The sequence below is a fragment of the Lynx rufus genome, unplaced genomic scaffold (assembly GCF_022079265.1).
Source record: "Lynx rufus isolate CCGP_SWC_20201006 ecotype Redwood Valley unplaced genomic scaffold, mLynRuf1.p SCAF_7, whole genome shotgun sequence".
NCBI classification, from domain to species: domain Eukaryota; kingdom Metazoa; phylum Chordata; class Mammalia; order Carnivora; family Felidae; genus Lynx; species Lynx rufus.
The window spans coordinates 136,787,680-136,804,707 of record NW_025814889.1 but is presented as its reverse complement, the minus strand read 5'-3'; the positions used below and the strand labels follow the sequence as shown (position 1 = coordinate 136,804,707).

At 57.1% G+C, this 17,028-nt stretch overlaps 1 protein-coding gene across 3 annotated transcripts in view; it reads right to left on the bottom strand.

Annotated features, from left to right (window-relative positions):
• The window catches only part of PARVB (parvin beta), a 99,227-nt gene that overhangs the window by 46,049 nt on the left and 36,150 nt on the right, over window positions 1-17,028 (bottom strand). For all 3 annotated transcript variants that reach the window (XM_047064824.1, XM_047064825.1, XM_047064826.1), the window contains exons 2-3: window positions 3,181-3,270; window positions 310-380 (exon numbers count right to left, since the gene is read on the bottom strand). In XM_047064824.1, the coding sequence (XP_046920780.1) occupies window positions 310-380; window positions 3,181-3,270 (161 nt within the window). The remainder of the gene's footprint in view (window positions 1-309; window positions 381-3,180; window positions 3,271-17,028) is intronic.

Genomic DNA, 17,028 nt, shown 5'->3' with positions numbered 1-17,028 from the left:
AGTCAGAAGGATTGCCTTTTGAAGCCCTGTTGTGGTTTAGATCAGAGCAGTCAAAACCACAGTCCACACGAGGACACACACAAATGCCACAAATACAGCCTCACCGCTGAGCCGGAGCTCAGAAAATCAGGCGGAGGACGCAGAAGGCACCGCCGTGGCTCAGAAGCAGTCCCGGGCCCCCCCCCCCCCCGCCCTCCCACCACTGCCTCCCTGGCCCGGGGACCATCTTTTGGGCTCAGCCCCTCACCCTCCGCCCCCCGATGCAGCCCAACAGCGCGAATGGAACGTGCTAACCGAGACGCTCCTTACCTTGACCAGCTCCTTGAATTTGGGGTCATCCTTGGACGTGGGGTCGATCATTGTGCGTTCCTCATTCTCCTCTGCCGGGGAAAAGAGTCACGGTCAGCACCAGTGGGCGTGCGGGGGCACGGGGACGGCCGGCTCCCCTCACACAAAGCGGGGCAGACGGACTGAGAGCAGAGAGCCACTGGCCCCGCACGGTGCCACATCAAGTCACACGAGCCGGAACGGGCAGCCGACTTCTGGGAGGTGGATGGGCCCGGCCCCTTCCTGAACGGGAAGCAGGAAGCCGCCCCTGGCTGGGGACGAAGGGAGAGGACGGCACGCACACGGCCCGAATCGGATCTGTGGGAAGAGCTCCCTGCAGCCACTGTTAATAAATACGTATACTGAGAAAGCTCACCACTACGTAAAACAGTACGGACCAAAAAATTAGGAAAAAATAGCAAAAACAAGTGTGGGTGATGGTGGGCGAGGTTTCACAATAAAACGTGTTCATCCCTGTTCTGTTTATTTGTCACTTGTTTTCGCTCCATGTTCAGGCCTTGATCCAAGGACGCTGGGGCCCAGCAAGCTGCCCCTGAGGGACTCATGTGACAATAAGGAAGATCCACGGGGGCCGGACACAAACCAGAACAAAACCGACCAGGACCCGGAAGGAGAGGGGGTGTGGGAGGCACGGCTGACTGCGTGCGGGGGGAAGCGGAGAGGGAGGCCTCGGGGCCTGGGCAGGGGTGGGCCCGCAGGACACACAGGTGACAATGACCAGGCTCCTGGGGCCCAGTCCGTGCCGGAGGGAACGAAAGGGCTTTGAGTGGCACTGGCTTCACAGCAGGAAATTTTAAAACGTGACAAAGTGGAGAACTATTTTTGGAGTCGTGCAGATCTGATGCTTGAGAGGGATGTTCCAGGTGACATACGGGGGACCACACAGGGGTCCCTTGTGATGTCCCTGCTAGGGCCCTCAGCAGCCTCCTGGTACTCCTGGGACCAGGGCCAGACCCTTCCACGTGGCCTCCAAGGCCCTCTGCAGCCTGGCTTCCCCAGCTGTCCCAGGCACTCTCCACTCCAGCCCTCCCAGCTTTCCCCTGCCCCTCAGCAAGCCTCACCGCTGCCTGCCGCAGGGCCTTGGTACATGCCGCTGTCCATCTGACACCCTCTCCCCCCACTCCACAACCCCTCTGGCCTTCAGATCTCAGTTCCAGGTGCTGACAAGGTCAGTCCTTATCGAGGTCACCCAAGCTTCAGGGACGAGTAGAATGTTACGAAGCAAACTGAAGGGTACCAACTCCTTTGCCCAGGAGCAGCTATTTATAAAGATGGTAAAACAGGAGGGTTAGGGCCCAGGCAAAGGCAAGTTCAAGGCATTATCAACAAAACAACAGCCTGACAGATGTTTCCAATTAACCTTCTAGCCCTCCTGTTGGTTTAAAGCAGGGTTCTCAACAGGACTGACAGTCCCTCCACCACCCCTGGGAGGCTATAGCAATGTCTGGAGACGTTTTTGGTCATCCCAGCTGGTGGCATCTAGTGGGCAGAGGTCAGGGATGCTCAAACCCACAACGCACAGGACAGGCCCCCACAGTAAAGAATGACCCAGTGCCAAATGTCCACAGTGCCGAGGTGAAGAACCCTGTTCTGTGTCAGGCTAATTTCCGGACCCACGAGCTAGTCCCCGCGTTCCCCTTGGAAAGGGTCACCCGGGAGCATCTGCCTGGACAGCAACTTCAGCTTGGCTGAAGACAACCAAAAGCAGGACAGCGAGGGGTTACACTCTTCCAAGAAGAGAGAGGGGCCACAGTGGACCCCAGCAGGATCTCAGGGGGCTCGTCCAGCCCTGGGCTTCAAGCCTGCCAGGCTGAACCTGTGTCTGCATTTCTCCACAAGCTCCCGCTGGCCTGCCCTTGTCGTGGAAACCACGAGGGAGGGACCGACCAGGACTTCCCTTTGAACCAGGGTTTGGAAATACACGGAATGTCCCACAACGGCCTCTCAGATTGATCAGATCCCAAAACGCGCGTTGAGAAAAACACGTCGCCTGTCGCCTCCTCAAGTGCCGGCTGTGACGTGGCCCCAAGGAAGTGGGTGCAGGGGCCTTGCCACTCGCTGGGTCCTCCCTAGCAAGCCCGTGGCCTTGGGATAGCTCTGGCTCGCGCACAGATGGGGGTGTACTAATTACGTTTCTTCCTTTGTATATTCGCTAATGCTGTGACACCTCGGGGCCTGTGGACCTAGAGATACTACTGCCCCTTCCCGGGCTGGCCAGTTCCTAAGATGGCAAACAAGGCCCCCGCGACTGCCTTTTCTGGGCAAACCAACCAACCCGGAGCCCGTCCCCAGCCACCTCTTTGACTGGGTTCTCACACCCCCTGCCCACATGTCCCTGGTCACCCGGGGGCAGCTACAGACCTCTCCAGAGAGCCTCTAGAGCCCACGGAGATGATCAAGTCGCCGAGCCAAACCTGCCTACCCTGCCCCACCCAGCCCTTCCCGCAAGGAGAGAAAGGCCCCGCTCTCCCCTCCTGCCTCCCAGCAGCCCCTGGCAGGAACCCCCCCCCCCGGGAACTGTGCGTGTAACAGGCCATCGTTTTGGGGGTGGTCAGCCCCTGATCTGTGGGCCTCGTCGTACTTAAATACTAACAAAGCTCACACCTGAAATCAGAGAGGCGGAAACTCTCAGAGGAAGATGTAGTTTTTCCTACGGCCTTTTCTAAACGTGCCCTTGAGCCAGGAGCCCCGACTCTCAAACGCCAGCTGGGATGGTGTGAGATCCGCAGACCACGCCGACCGACGGTGCCCCTTGTCAGCCTCACCAACCCCGGGCACACGCCGCGGAAGGCCAGCTCGCTCACGACAGGGGGCCGGCAGGACCCGCCTTACCTAGCACAGTGTCTTCGGGGTGGACGTCCACCGAGGCAGGGGACATCGGCGAGTCGATGGCATGTCTGCCTTCTTCCTGTAGGTCACTCACTGTGGAGCAGGAAGGGAGAGGAAAACAAGGGTTGGTGAGAACAGAATTCCGTGGCCTCGCACGTTGGCAGCAGAAACAGGGAGGAATCAACTCCTGTTTTCCAAGCCTTTAACAAACATTCCTAAATGGCCTGCTGCCCAGAAAGAGTCCGAGGGAAAATGCTCCGAACCGAGAATACATCCCCTGGCTCTTCCCTCTCGCCAAGGACTTCTCGGGCCCGCCAAGCCCTGCCAGTCTTGTTTTCGCTGCTCTTTGGAACACATGAGTAAGACACGGAAGCTTCTGGATGCTTCCAGACCCTCCCACGGCTGCTGAGATGGACAAAGCTGGAATATCACAGCGACCGGGCCTACAAAGGCAGGCGCCCCTCTGCTCCCGGCAGAGCTGTGTCCTCAGCCGCGGAATCTGGGGGTGCAGGCCCCTCCCAGCACGTGCACACGCAAGTCCGGAATTTAAAGCAACGCTGTGGTCGACGGCCAGGTTCAAGGGGACAGAAAGCTGACAAGCAGGTAATGGCCAGGGTTGTGGTGTTAGAGCACACAATAGGATCCAACAAACCAGACCACAGGCTCGGAGCTGGAGGCACCATGACCTCGGGTCTAGATAGCACCAGCCTGTGTCTGTGTGTGTGAGTGTGTGTGTGTGTGTGTGTGTGTGTGTGTGTGTGCACGTGCGTGCGTGCACGTGCTGGGTAGAGGGCGCACTTTACAGTCACAGGGCTCAGATCCTAGAGGATCCTTCGCTCCCCACACTAGAGGCCCTCCAGGAGAATGCCTGGAGTCACATCCTCCATGGGGGACCCCCAGGACTAACACCCCTGCCCTTGTCACACTATGTTTCCTCTGGCGCCCGGCTGCTCCTGGGACTCCAGCCTCCAGACGCAAGATCCGATTCAATGGGTGGGGCCTGGGCACCTGCTGCTTTGACAGCCCTGCTTAAGGACACTGGGCAACCGTCCCCATCACACGCCACAGACCGGCCTCTCCATCGGTCACCGGTTTGCCCAGGTCTTCTCTTCCGCGAAACGTTCTCACGCGTTCTCTCTCAATACCCCAGTCACTGTGAACCAACCACACGTCCGATCCCGGGCATGTGAAGAGTAGCATGGGGACAGGGCCTGACGGCTTTGGGGCAGGCAGGTGGGGGGGATCCCCCCAACTTTGCTAGTGTTGTGACCCCAGGCAAGACCCAGTGACCCCTCTGAGCCTCTTTCCCCAAAATGTCAGGGCCCCTGGAAGGGTGAAATGATGAACACCAGGTCTCCAGCCCAGAGCCAGGCACACAGCGGGCTCCGCGGACAGCCGACCCTCCGCCCCGCACAAGGACAAAAGCAGTGGGGCCCCAGGTCGCCTGCTTCTACCATCGGTGAAGGGCCTGAGGCGAGGCTTTTTACGCGGTCAACTTTCGCATTCCCATGTTCCACAGCAGCACCATTCACAAAAGGTGGCCAACAACACAGGTGCCCGGCAAGGGGTGACAGAATGAAGCAGAATGTGATGTACCCACACGATGGAATGCTGTGCACCCGGAAAAAGGGAGGAGATTCTGGGGTGCCTGGGGGGCTCGGCCGGTTAAGTGTCGGACTCTCGGTTTCAGCTCAAGTCATGATCTCACAATTTGGGGAGTTCGAGCCCCACGTCAGGCTGTGTCTGACAATACAGAGCCTGCTTGGGATTCTCTCTCTCTCTCTCTCTCTCTCTCTGCCCCTCTCCTGCTCACATCTCTCTCAAATAAATAAACTTAAAAAAAAAAAAAAAGGAAGGGGGCGTCTGGGTAGCTCAGTCAGTTGAGCAGTGGACTTCGGCTCAGGTCACGACTTCACAATTCATGGGCTCAAGCCCCGCGTCGGGCTCTGTGCTGACAGATCGGAACCTGGAGCCTGCTTCGGATTCTGTGTCTCCCTCTCTCTCTCTGCCCCTCACCCGCTCACACTCTGTCTCTCTCTCTCTCTCTCAAAAATAAATTAAAAAAAGACATTTTTAAAAAGTTTAAAAAAAAGGATGGAAATTCTAACACCAGCTACCACATGGGTGAACCTGGAGGGCATCAGCTCCTTGAAACACTCACAACAGGACAAACACTGTATGATTCTACTCACACAGTGAGGGACCCGGAGTCGTCACATCCAGAGACATGAAGTGGAATGGTGGGGGGAGGGGGAGGAGGGGGGGAGGGGGAGTCCCCTTAACAGGGACCGAGTTTCAGTTCCTGATGAAAAGCAGCTTCAGGAGATGGGAGGGTGGTGACTGCACAACAACACTGTGAATGGAATGAACGCCACTGAAAAAGCCACTGAAAAAGGGTTAAAATAATCAATTTCATGTTATGTATGTCTTACCACAAAAAAAAAGAAGAGAAAAGAAAGAGAAAAGAAAAAAGAAAGGGAAAGAACAAGAAAAGAAAAGAAAGAGAAAAGAAAAGGAAAGGAAAGAAAGAGAAAAGAAAAGAAAAGGAAAGAAAAAGAAAAGAAAAGAAAAGAAAAGAAAAGAAAAGAAAAGAAAAGAAAAGAAAAAAAGAGGAAAGGAAAAGCGAATGCTTTGCCAACAACATCCGGTCTGGAGGTCTGCCCGGCGGTCGGCCCCTCGCACGCACACAACCTAATCCGACCCCCACAGGGCGCATCCTAGGAACTGGCCCCACGCGCAGCCGTCTTTTCATCCCCAAGCCCTTAGCCTGACTCCGTGCAAGATCCAGACAAATGTCACCACCCTGACGCGTAAAGGATGCTCAGGTGGGTTTCTGAGAAGTCCCCACCCCCACTCTCCCAGCAATACTCTGAAGATGACACCCACCGGTGGCCCAGGCCAGCCGAGAAAACAGCCGCCCACTTTCAGCAATTGTTTTTCACTATGTAACGAGTTACAAAAGCCATTTTAACCAGCCCATCGTGTTCAAAGGCAGAAAAAGGAAAGAGGAAAAGAGCTCTTACAGAGGAAGTCCTCACGTATACACGAGGCGCATACTTGTGGGTGTAGGCAGAGACCCTGAGCTCCTAAATCCCATTTCCCAGGCGGACATCACAGAAGGACCGAGAGGCCAAGGAGGTCCGCTGGGGTCCAGGCCGCCCGAGACGTGGTTATGCTCACAGCCCAGGAGAACAAAAGGCTTTGGATTCATGTCAGTGGGGGGTGGCCCAGGTGGGCTTTGGGACACAGGTGCGCCACACAGGTGAGTCACGACAACGAGCCCGTGGAACCTCTAAGAAAGACGCCACACGGGTCGTCCGCCCACCGGGACACAGGACGTGAGGCAGAGCACGTGGACATAGAGGTGATTCCAGAGGGCCCTGCCGCCTGGTCTCAAAGACACAGGGAGCAGGGCAAGGGAAAGGAACCGCATTTTCAAAGCACAGAAACTGGGTCACATGAACACAGAGAAGTTTCCACCCCGCCCTTGAACATCAAAGATAACACTAAACAGGACCCGAGATTTCTCGACCTTAATAAACGAGAAACGCTCTCGCAGAACGACCCAGGCTCTGTCTGGCTCAAGGACTCACATTCCAAAGGAGTTTGTGCTCAGAGCCCGGGGGGGACAGGACAGGGCCGGCGGTTATGAGCCCGGGGCTGTGCCCACAGAGCTCGGCGTTGGAATCTCACTTTACCACACGCTCGGGCCCGTGGTCCGGAGTGGGTCCCTTTGCCTTGCTAAGCCTCAGTTTTCCCGTCTGTAATGTGGGAGCGGCGGCAGTACCCGCCTCGCAGGGGTTCTGAGGAATAAGCGAGATCATGAATGCTCAGCTCCGGGTTCACAGCACAAGCTCTGAGGCACTGAGGGAAAAGGGGAGGCATCCCACGAAGAACCAGGGAGGGCTTCTTGTAGGAGGAAGCAATTGGGTGCAGCCTTGAACGATCAAGAATCTGGATCTTGATTCTGCAAAGCATACGGGTGACACATCGGAGCCGGGATTCTGGAAGCCCAACGTGGCAGCCACGTGGACCTGAGCCACGGCAGGGATCCACAGTCGCCTCTTCAGGACTCCGCTGCTCCTCAGAGACGGGGTTCCCCAAGGGACACAGCCCCGTCACGGAGGACCTTTCTGTCTGAATGTGTCACCGTCCTCCGACGGTCAGTCTGACATTTGGAAGGAGGCGCTCTGCTTGAACCGCGGTGGCTTCTCCCCAAGGACCCTACTCTGCCAGCTTAGTGGCTTTCCATTGATCCCTGGAATGTTCTGGTTTCTAAAGTACTGGTCCATGTGCCAGAAAGCGGAACGCTTCAAAGATGCAAACTGCCAGCTGCCCTGAGTCACGGAGAAAGATCCGCTGGCCTGGGAGGGCCGGCGTCTGGGCTGTATAACGGGTGTGGACGTTCAAAGGGATGGGGGCTCCGTGTCACGAGGCTGGGGACTCACTGATTTCCTGAGCGTGCATCACTGTTTTGAGGTGAACGCCCTTGTCCACGCCAAGCCTGACAGCCAACCAGGAGGAAATCGATGGCCAAGGTTCGCACGGCACCCAAGTTCAGCTTGCGGGGGTGACCGCGTGGCTGTGGGACAGGGGACACAGGGCTGGGGAGATGCCGGGAGCCTGGGGGACAGGATGAAGCCCGGGTCAGGAGACAGAGCCAAGCGGCCGCCCGTCGCTCGGCCTGGGGTTGGGGGCAGGCCGAGAGCAGTCACCAGCGTCACGAGCTTTCAAAAAGGCTCGAAATTCAGGGTTTAGTGTGGAATCTCCCAATTTATAAACGTGTGCAAATCATTCCAGTTCTGTCGGCCAACCAGGGGTCACCGGTTTGCGACCTCAGGTGGCAGTGAACGGATTATCCACGTTCTTACTGTCCGTGGGATGTGGACTGAGGGCCGCTAACATTTCCTGAGCACCTACTATGGGCCAGGCACCTTCCATGCCACCCATTCATCTCATCTCCTAACAAGTGCGGGAGGGAGTGGCCGGGTCCTGGCTGAGCCCCAGTCTCCTCATTGTGAATGCACCTGACATACACCCCCCGCCCCCCCCCCCCCGCCCCGTGAGCCCCAGAGTCAGGACCAAACCTGGTCTTGCACCTCCCTACACCCAGCTAAGTCCTCCCCACCTTCAAGCCCCAGCTTATTGGCAACCTCCTCCAGGAAGCCCTCCTGGGTGTTCCCTTCCCACCCCGGGCTCCCCTCTGCCTAGCTCACATCACACAGCCCTAGAACTCTCTCTTTCCTGGACCATACGCCCCCATCCACACCAGTGCTAACTCGGCCCGTGCACACAACAGGCCTTTGCATTTGGGTAACAACACAACAGAAGCCTCCTGTCGCTTTCGGATCCCGGCTCGGCCGCCGACGAGCTGATCCTGGGCAGGCTGCAGGAAGTACTCCATAAACGCTCGCCTTTTAGCATCTGTTGAGTCAATGCACGAAGGCATGATTCCAAAGCCCCGTTCCCTTTCCATCACCCCACCCAAGGACTGGGCAAGGCTTAAAAAAAAACAAAAAGACAAAAAAAACCCCACCTCTCCTGCCTGGAATTAGGAGCACATAAAACGGAGGAACGACAATTGAAAACCACAACCTCAACACTTGAAAGCATATCTCATAAAAAGCCTGCTACTCACACCCCAGGCCAAATGCAAAGGCTTCATCTTTGATTTTTTTTTTTTTTAATCTTTTCCTTCGTATGGGTTTCATTTATTTATTTATACCCAGGCTCTTTCCCAGAAAAAAAAAAAAAATGCTTTTAGGCACCTTGTTTTTTTCCCCTTTGACATGACTGCAAAAGCCCAACTCTGAGAGCTGCTGGCTCACGGAGGAAGGTCACGGTCAGGGAGGCAGAGGTCTGAATGCATAGAGGCTTCTCGGCTTCTCGCTCCGTGAGGGGCGCGGGGGCAGGAAGGGGGACCACAGCACAAGGCCTGCCACGATGGGGTGCAGGGAGCCCACTGGGGGCTCACCTGCTTCGCGGAGGATCCAGAGGCCTCACGGGTGGGGGTGGGGGGGGGTGAGCCATGGCCCCCGGAGCTCAAGCGTGACAACTCCATTTTCTGCCATTTTTCTAAGGGTGTCATTTCCACGATGCTTTGCCTCCTAGGGAGACTTTTTACGCCATATGTACACGTCCTGATTTTGGTGCCGAACAGATCAGGGGGAGAATTTTCAGCAGCCCCGTGTGAACCAGCTCAAAGAGAAAACTCCAACAAAAACAGCGTGCGGGCCGGGCCACCCGATCCCCGTCTACAGGAGGAACTTGAAACCGGGAGGAAAGCTTACCGGCCCGAGTCCAAACACACCCACTTGCAGTCACAGCCGGTCCTCAAAGGAACGGAGCGTCCTCAGAGTTGCCAGGAAAAGTGAGGGAGGGTAGGGACGTGTCCCCCCCTCCCCCCCCGCCAAGGCCGGGGCAAGGACAGTTGGGGGGACGGTAACCTCCCTGTGCTTTAGGAGACCCAACGATGAGGCTTTCCAGGCCCCTGCCAAATAGTGAGGGCTTCCTGGGAGTTTTCCGGCTTCCGTCCTCGCTCAGGGGGGTCGTTTCTCTGCAGAAGTTATACTTTATCAGAATAATTACGGGCGCCTGGGTGGCTGAGTCACTGAAGCGTCCAAGGCTCAGGTCACGATCTCACGGTTTGTGAGTTTGAGCCCCGTGAATCAGGAGTCGGGTCTCCCGTTCTCTCTGCCCCTCCCTTACTCGCAGGCATGTGCACACGTTCTCTCCCTCTCCCTCCCTCTCAAAATAAATAAACTTAAAAAAAAAATTTTTTTTTAAGAGAATAACTAAATGCATCAGCCTTGAAGACCTTAACACAGTGGTTCTTCCAGACAATAAATCAAATTGTACTTCATGTGAAGATCTCACAGTTCAAACAGGGCCCAACTCAGCGGGTTAAGCATCCGACTTCGGCTACGTCATCATCTCACGGTTCCCGAGTTCAAGCCCCGTGTCGGGCTCTGGGCGGGCAGCTCGGAGCCTGGATCCCGCTTCGGATTCTGTGTCTCCCTCTCTCTGCCCTTCCCCCACTCGTGCTCTGTTTCTGTCTCTCAAAAGTAAACATTCATAAATAAATACATACATACATACATAAAAACAGGGCCCAAGGAAGATCTAAGCAAGAACACGCTCCACGGCTGGGGGAGGGGAAGCCATGAACAGCCCTCCATGACACTTGCAGATTCCGTGTTCAGAGCGAGCTACAGATCACAACTCCAAGGGGTGAGTTACTCCCGGCGTATCACGCTCGCAAAGGCCTTGAAACGGGAGGCCCAGTCTTTCCCAGGAGGTTACGGGGTCCGGGCTGAATCTCCACCATCCCCAGAATTAACAGCAGATGGAGGGCAGTGTTCGGCCCAGGGTCAGAGTCTGTGGGAGCGGACAGTCCCCCGGGGGGCAGCTGTCCTTCCCGACCCGGATGTGGGACGGGAGTGAAATTACTTCCAGCGACCCGATCCAGTAGTGCAACGTAAAACAGCCTCTCGACCTTTTTTTTTTAATTTTTTTAATGTTTTATTTATTGTTGAGACAGAGAGAGACAGAGTGCAAGTGGGGGAGGAGCAGAGAGAAAGGGAGACACAGAATCCGAAGCAGCTCCAGGCTCCGAGCTGTCAGCACAGAGCCCCACGCGGGGCTCGAACCCACGAACCGCGAGATCGTGGCCTGAGCCGAAGTCGGACGCTTAACCGACTGAGCCACCCAGGCGCCCCTGAGCCTCTCAACCTTTAAAGTGGCAGATCCGGCTTGTTCTTCCTGAGGAATGACATCTGGCCTCGTCGCGAGCACGCCGGCCCACCGTCACGAGCTCCGTATATTTGTGTGTGTTTGCCTCGCGGTCGTTTCTCGGCGGAGGATGAGTGCCTGAACCGCACAGACACCACCCCAGCAACAAAAAAGTACCGTGACGGTTACCCAAACCACATGGGTCACTCGGTCTGACATCTGATTTATGGGGTTTCGCTCTGCCGGGGGCACACGCTTCTACCCCGGCTCCCGACGTTTACAGGCGAAAATAAATGTGCAAGCATTTCAATAAAGCGAAATCCACAGGAGGTCAGCAGGCGTTACTGACGTCACATCAAGAGCTCGCGGCTAAAGATCTGTCCCGTTGGGGCAGCAGCAAGCAAGCCTCGGGCCGGGTCCTACAGCCTGCTGATCTAGCCAACACCCATCGAGGGTCACCTACGTTGTCGCCGCTCGGCCGGGCACTAAGGGGAGAACGAGACGGAGCCTGTCCTCACTGTGCCGATCGTGGCGAGCCGGCAGGAGACGGAGGGGAAGGATGTGTCCTGGCCCCTGGCATCCAACGGCCTGGCCCAGCACCTAGCAGAGAAAGCACTAATGGGATAAATATAGGTATACATATATATGTATATATATATATATATATATATATTTTTAAGTAGGCTCCATGCCCCACGCAGGACTCAAACTCACAACCCTGAGATCAAGACCTGAGCTGAGATCAAGAGTTGGGACGCTTAACCGACTGAGCCACCCAGGTGCCCAATGTATAATTAATTAAGTTCAATATGCATCATGGTGTTGAATTATAAAAAGCAGGTATCAGGGGCGTCCGGGTGGCTCAGTCCATTAAGCGTCCGACTTCGGCTCCGGTCATGATCTCACGGTTCATGCGTTCGAGCCCCGCGTCGGGCTCTGTGCTGACAGCTCAGAGCCTGGAGCCTGCTTCGGATTCTGGGTCTCCCCCTCTCTGCCCCTCCCCTGCTCATGCTCTCTCTCTCTCTCGCTCTCTCTCTCTCTCTCTCAAAAATAAATACACATTAAAAAATAAATAAAAAACAGGTTTCAAGACAATCCTGCGTGATATTTATGCAAACAGCACAATCAGAAACTCAAAGCGATATATTCCTAGGTGTATGCATCTAAACTCATAGAGAAGGAAAGGCCCCGGTCCTCAATGACAAGGACAGTGTTAAACCTCTGGGAGCGGGGAGGGCAGAGGAAAGGAGGAGACGGGGAAGGCTTGGCCATGGCCGTATTCCTACGTTCTTGTGAAATAAAGTTATTAGGACATTGTGGTAGGAGGACGTGCCCCCGGCCCCAAAGCTCACGACAGCCAATGCCGCAGGGAGGGGGGCCCTGCCGCAGCCGAGCCTGTCCCGGGGTGCTCACCTCTGAGGCCAGGAAGGGCCGAGGCGCAGAACTCGCCTTGCCAGGCGGCCCTGCAGGAAGAGGGCTCTGTCTGCAGCAGACCCCCCACCCCCACCCCGAGGAAGTCACAGAGGGCCACACGCCTGTGCCTTCACGTGTGGGCAAGAGAGAAGCCGTAGGTTTGGGGGTGAAGAAATAGGTCGCTGTCATCACCCACAGGCTCAGAAGAATACCTTCTGCTGGATGCAAGACGCATCTACACAGCTCAGAACCTTGGAATCCCCTGTCTTCAGCACCGTTTTAAGACCCTGTGCTGCTCCTCTGTGCTTTGACGGAAAAGATCATTCCATGCCTTCTGTCTCCAGTGACACCGGGGAAATGCACGCTGCCTGGATCAGCGTGGGAAGGGCGTGGGAGGGGGGCTCAGGGGCCACATCCTGGGGAACCCAGCAGGGGGCACCTGCAGAGGGAGACCAGCCCTAGGGGGACATCACCGTGGGTACCCCTGTTGTCACCGCTGGGATGCCAATCGTCCCCCCCCCCCCCGTCATCAGCCAGAGCCTCTGCCCTGGGGCCTTGGCTAACCGCTCCCCCCCGAAGCACTGAACTTGGGATGCCCCTGGGCTCAGAGGCTGATCCGGCAGGTCTGGGCGGGGTCCGAGGCTCAGCGTCAGTAACCATCACCCCAGGGTGACGCCGCCGATGCCGGGCCGAGAGCAGCAAGAACTTAGAAGACACGAGCACACCCCACCGGCCCCCCGAAATCCAAACTGGTGAGCGGCTTCTGTGTCCCTTTCAGAGATGAAGACAGGGGCCACGTTTCAGCAACTTTCTACCCGGCCAGCGCCTGCCCCAGGTGACTGCCTCCCCAGGAAGGAAGGAGATTTACTGAGCACGTCTTCCCCGAGCTATCAGGCCAGGCTCCCACCGGGGACGAGGTCTCTAAAAAGAGCGAGCCACCTCCGAGCTGGCGCAGCTGGTTAGGGATGGGTCCGAGCACCCGGGGCCTGCAAGGCCCCGAACCACAACATCTCCCAGCTTCTAGCGGGGTCGGAGGGAAGCACAGACCGTTTCCTGCCTGCGGGAGGGGGAACCCAGAATTTCATTCCTTCTCCAAATCCCTGTTCTCGATTTTGAGCCAGACGCAGAACTGCCTGTCCCCACGGCGATCATCTTACCCACCCTGGCTTCTCCCGAGACCCTCTTTTCCAAAGGGCTGGCGCCCACACCATCGGGCTGGGGTTCCCCCAGCAGCACTGCCCCAGCCTCGGGGGACACAGCACGCAATCTGGAGGGACAGAGAAATCAGAAGAGGGAACCCCACAGCACAGCCCTGACCACAAGAAGCCACCGCGAATGATAACCTCAATCTGGAGCCGTGGGTGACTGAAGGTGGAAAGTCCCCGACACACATATACGCGCAAAGGGCACAGAGAGGAACCGAGACGCGAGACAGGACCCTCCTCAGACCCTGCATCCTGTGTCCGGTCCTAGGGGCAGCCGGTGGGGAGAGGGGAGGAACCCGTCACCAGGAGGGCCACTCAACCTCCCGCGGGTCCCGCCTCAGCCTCTCCGCTTCTGCAGGTGACCATCCTGGACTCTGCTGTTTCTTCTCTCCAGTGCCCGGTCGCCCTTCTTCTGGTCAAACAGAGCCCAGCATCTACCCACCGTTCTCGGGACTTACAATCCAGGTGGGGATCTATTCTCCCCAAAACACAGTTATCGAGGCAGGAACGTGCTTGGCCTGATCAGGGTCAGCGGCCCCAGGGAGACCATGCTGGGAATGCAGAACGAGACGGGCACTTTCTCCCAACGGCCTCGATCCAGCAAGGATGCACGTGGGAGCGGTACCATCATCCTACCCCCCCCCCCCAGCCGACCCTGGAAATGAAGACAGGGTCAACGGAACGGAGGGAACAGTTCAGCAACACCATCCGTGTGCTGGATCAAGCCTTACCTGAGGCCAGCCACAGGCAGCTTTTTCTGTCAAACGCAACGGGGGCTTCTGTTTTGTTCCTGTTCCACTTTGGGTTGAGTTTCCTGCCATTTGCAAACTGAGTCCCGTCTGAAGCAGCAGTCCTCCCGGCACGCAAAGCTAACCATGGTGTAATCCACACCACGGCTCCCACCGGCTCCGGGGTAAAACCCAAACCCCCCAAACACGTGATGAGCGAACCCGACCTGTTTCCACCCGGCTAACTCCAACTACAGCCCCCGGATCTGTCAGGACAGCGTTCCGTTTGCGCTCACGCCCTAGACAGAGTTAGGGCTCCTCCGGTTCCCAAGCCCCTTGCACGCGACAGCTACAATCTTTTGCCCCCTGTCACGTGGCTGTGGGGTGTGTCCGCCTCCCTGCACCCTGCCCCCCCTCCCCCAGGGCCGTAGAGGCGCCAGGTGCTGGTCCGGACCACGACCTCGTATCCTGCACAAAGCCTGACACGAAGCGTGCCATAAATATTGAGGGAAGGGACGAACGACTACGTGTTTACGCAGACAAAATGGAGCTGAGCGGAGAATTTAGGCGAGAGGCACAAAGTCAGAAGAGCAGGGAACAGAGTGTTCTTGCAAAACATTCCACCTCCAGCCACTTAATTGGGTGGAAAAAGAGAGTTTCCATTAAGGCTTACATTAGCCTGGCAGTCGTGGGTCACCAAGGACCCAATTACTGTGATGTGGCTGTGCGGAGGGCGAGGACCCGGGAGGGAGGATTCTGCTCTGCAATTAGGGACATATTGGGACAAGCCGCCTCTGGAGCAGACCTCGGCCGCCGGCGGGTGCACGCCGACCAGCTACCTGCTGCAGGCGCCCGGAGCAGAGACCGGCAAGAACAAAGCTGTCCGCCCGTCTCCAGGAAAGCAGGCCTTCTGAATACCAAAAGTTGCTTCAGTATAAATATTAAAAAAAAAAAAAAAAAAAAAAAGCCTGGAGCTCAGAGGCTGATGTCAAGCGGAGAACTTCCCGACCCAGATCAGGCCTTTTCTTCCCCTTCGCCCCAGCTGATCAGAAAAACGCCAGGACCACAGAAAAACCAATTGTCTGTGGGAAGGAGGTGGGAAGAAAGACTTCCAGGTGAACGTGAAATGTCAGCTTTACCACATAAACCACCTGGCGGGCAGAAACCGGGACACGGGAGGGGTCTGGGCTGCTGGCTCACGAAGGACGACTGATCCTTTAGGGGCGAGTCGACGTGCCGGCTGCTCAGACGGGGAGCAAGTGGGTCAGCTCATTCAAGCCACCTCCCGGATGCCCCAGGGAGACTCTTCGGGGGCCGGACACCGTGGCGGGACGAGCGCAAGGCCGGGGCGTCCGCTCTAGTCTCTGCGGGTCTCGGGTGCCTGGTCCCTCCCTCCCGGTCCAGCTCCCACAGGTTCTCAAGACTGTGTCCCGTGAACACAGCCCATCAGGTCACTCCTGTGCCCACAGACCGTCCCCGTCCTCCACCGCCTCCCTGCACAAAGACCAAATCCCTCCCCATGGCACCCTACCCCCAGCCGCCACTGAAGAGCTCGGGGCCGGGCACGGGCGCCCCAGGACCTTTGCACAGGCTGTGCCTCCTCCAGCAGCACCACAGCCTGCAGCTGAACCAGCCCAACACGCCGTGCGCTCTTACAGTTCGCTGCCAACCTCCATTCTTCCAGGGCCCTGCGCCCTCCTCCGAAGCCCCCCGGGCCCAGGGCAGGTGCTGGGACGGGCAGAACAGAGAGCACGAGGCTCTGCAGGTGCATCACAGAATGACCTTGGGCACAAGCTTCATCTCCTTCCGTCTTTTACTGTCTTTCCCCCGCAGAGGGATAATAACCAGACGCGACCGTGAGGTTGTCGTGACAACTAATTTAACAAGAAACAGCAGAGCGGGAAGTGTTGGCTCTCCCCTTCGGTCCCGCCATCAGCATCTGTGCTGGGTGACAGGGAGGGCCCAGCGTCATGGAGAGTCACCCACCTGACAGGTTCACCCGGGGGGCCAGGCACCATGAAAGTCTGCAGGGTCTGGCCGTGAGCTCACTCACAGCCCCGGTGCTCCCGGAGGCTACGACCTAGGGGGTGTGTGCACGTCTCCCCGCCGGATGACAGAGTCCCGGAGGCAGAGGCCGGCCTCCCTCACCCCTGCGTCCCCAGGGGTCAGCCCCGCGTGGAGACGACCCCACGAAGGTGCGCTCACCTGATGGGACCGAGTCGAACCGAATCCCGACAGCCTCAGGCATCTGTGAGTATCGAGGGGCGGGACGGCCTCATTAACTGCATGTTCAGATGACAAGAGGCCACGAACCCCCACGTCACCCGTTCCCAAAGAATCCAGACGTGGAAACATCCACTTCACTGCAAACCAGGCATGATCGGATCTCAAAGATCCTTAATTTACTGCACAGGCATCACCGCGAACATCTTTATACGGTGGCCGAGCATTTAAAACAGACGCTAATCAGGCTGAATTGTAACAGAACCTCGACTCTACATAAAACACCACGATGGCGGCTGGACGGTGCCAGCAACACGGTGTGACCCGACCCCCCCCCCCCGCCACGCCAATTCTGAAGTCCAAGGTGCCGCCCAAAGTCTGCCAGCAGGGAGCCAAGGCCAGCCACCGCGAATGGTGACCGGCGACCAGGACAAGGAAGTCAGAGCCCACGGGAGGCTCAGAAGCATGTCTCAAGTGACTCACAGTGAAATTAAAATGCATATACGTGCCAGGAACAAAGGATGGGGGAGAGCCCCCCCCCCAGGCAAACC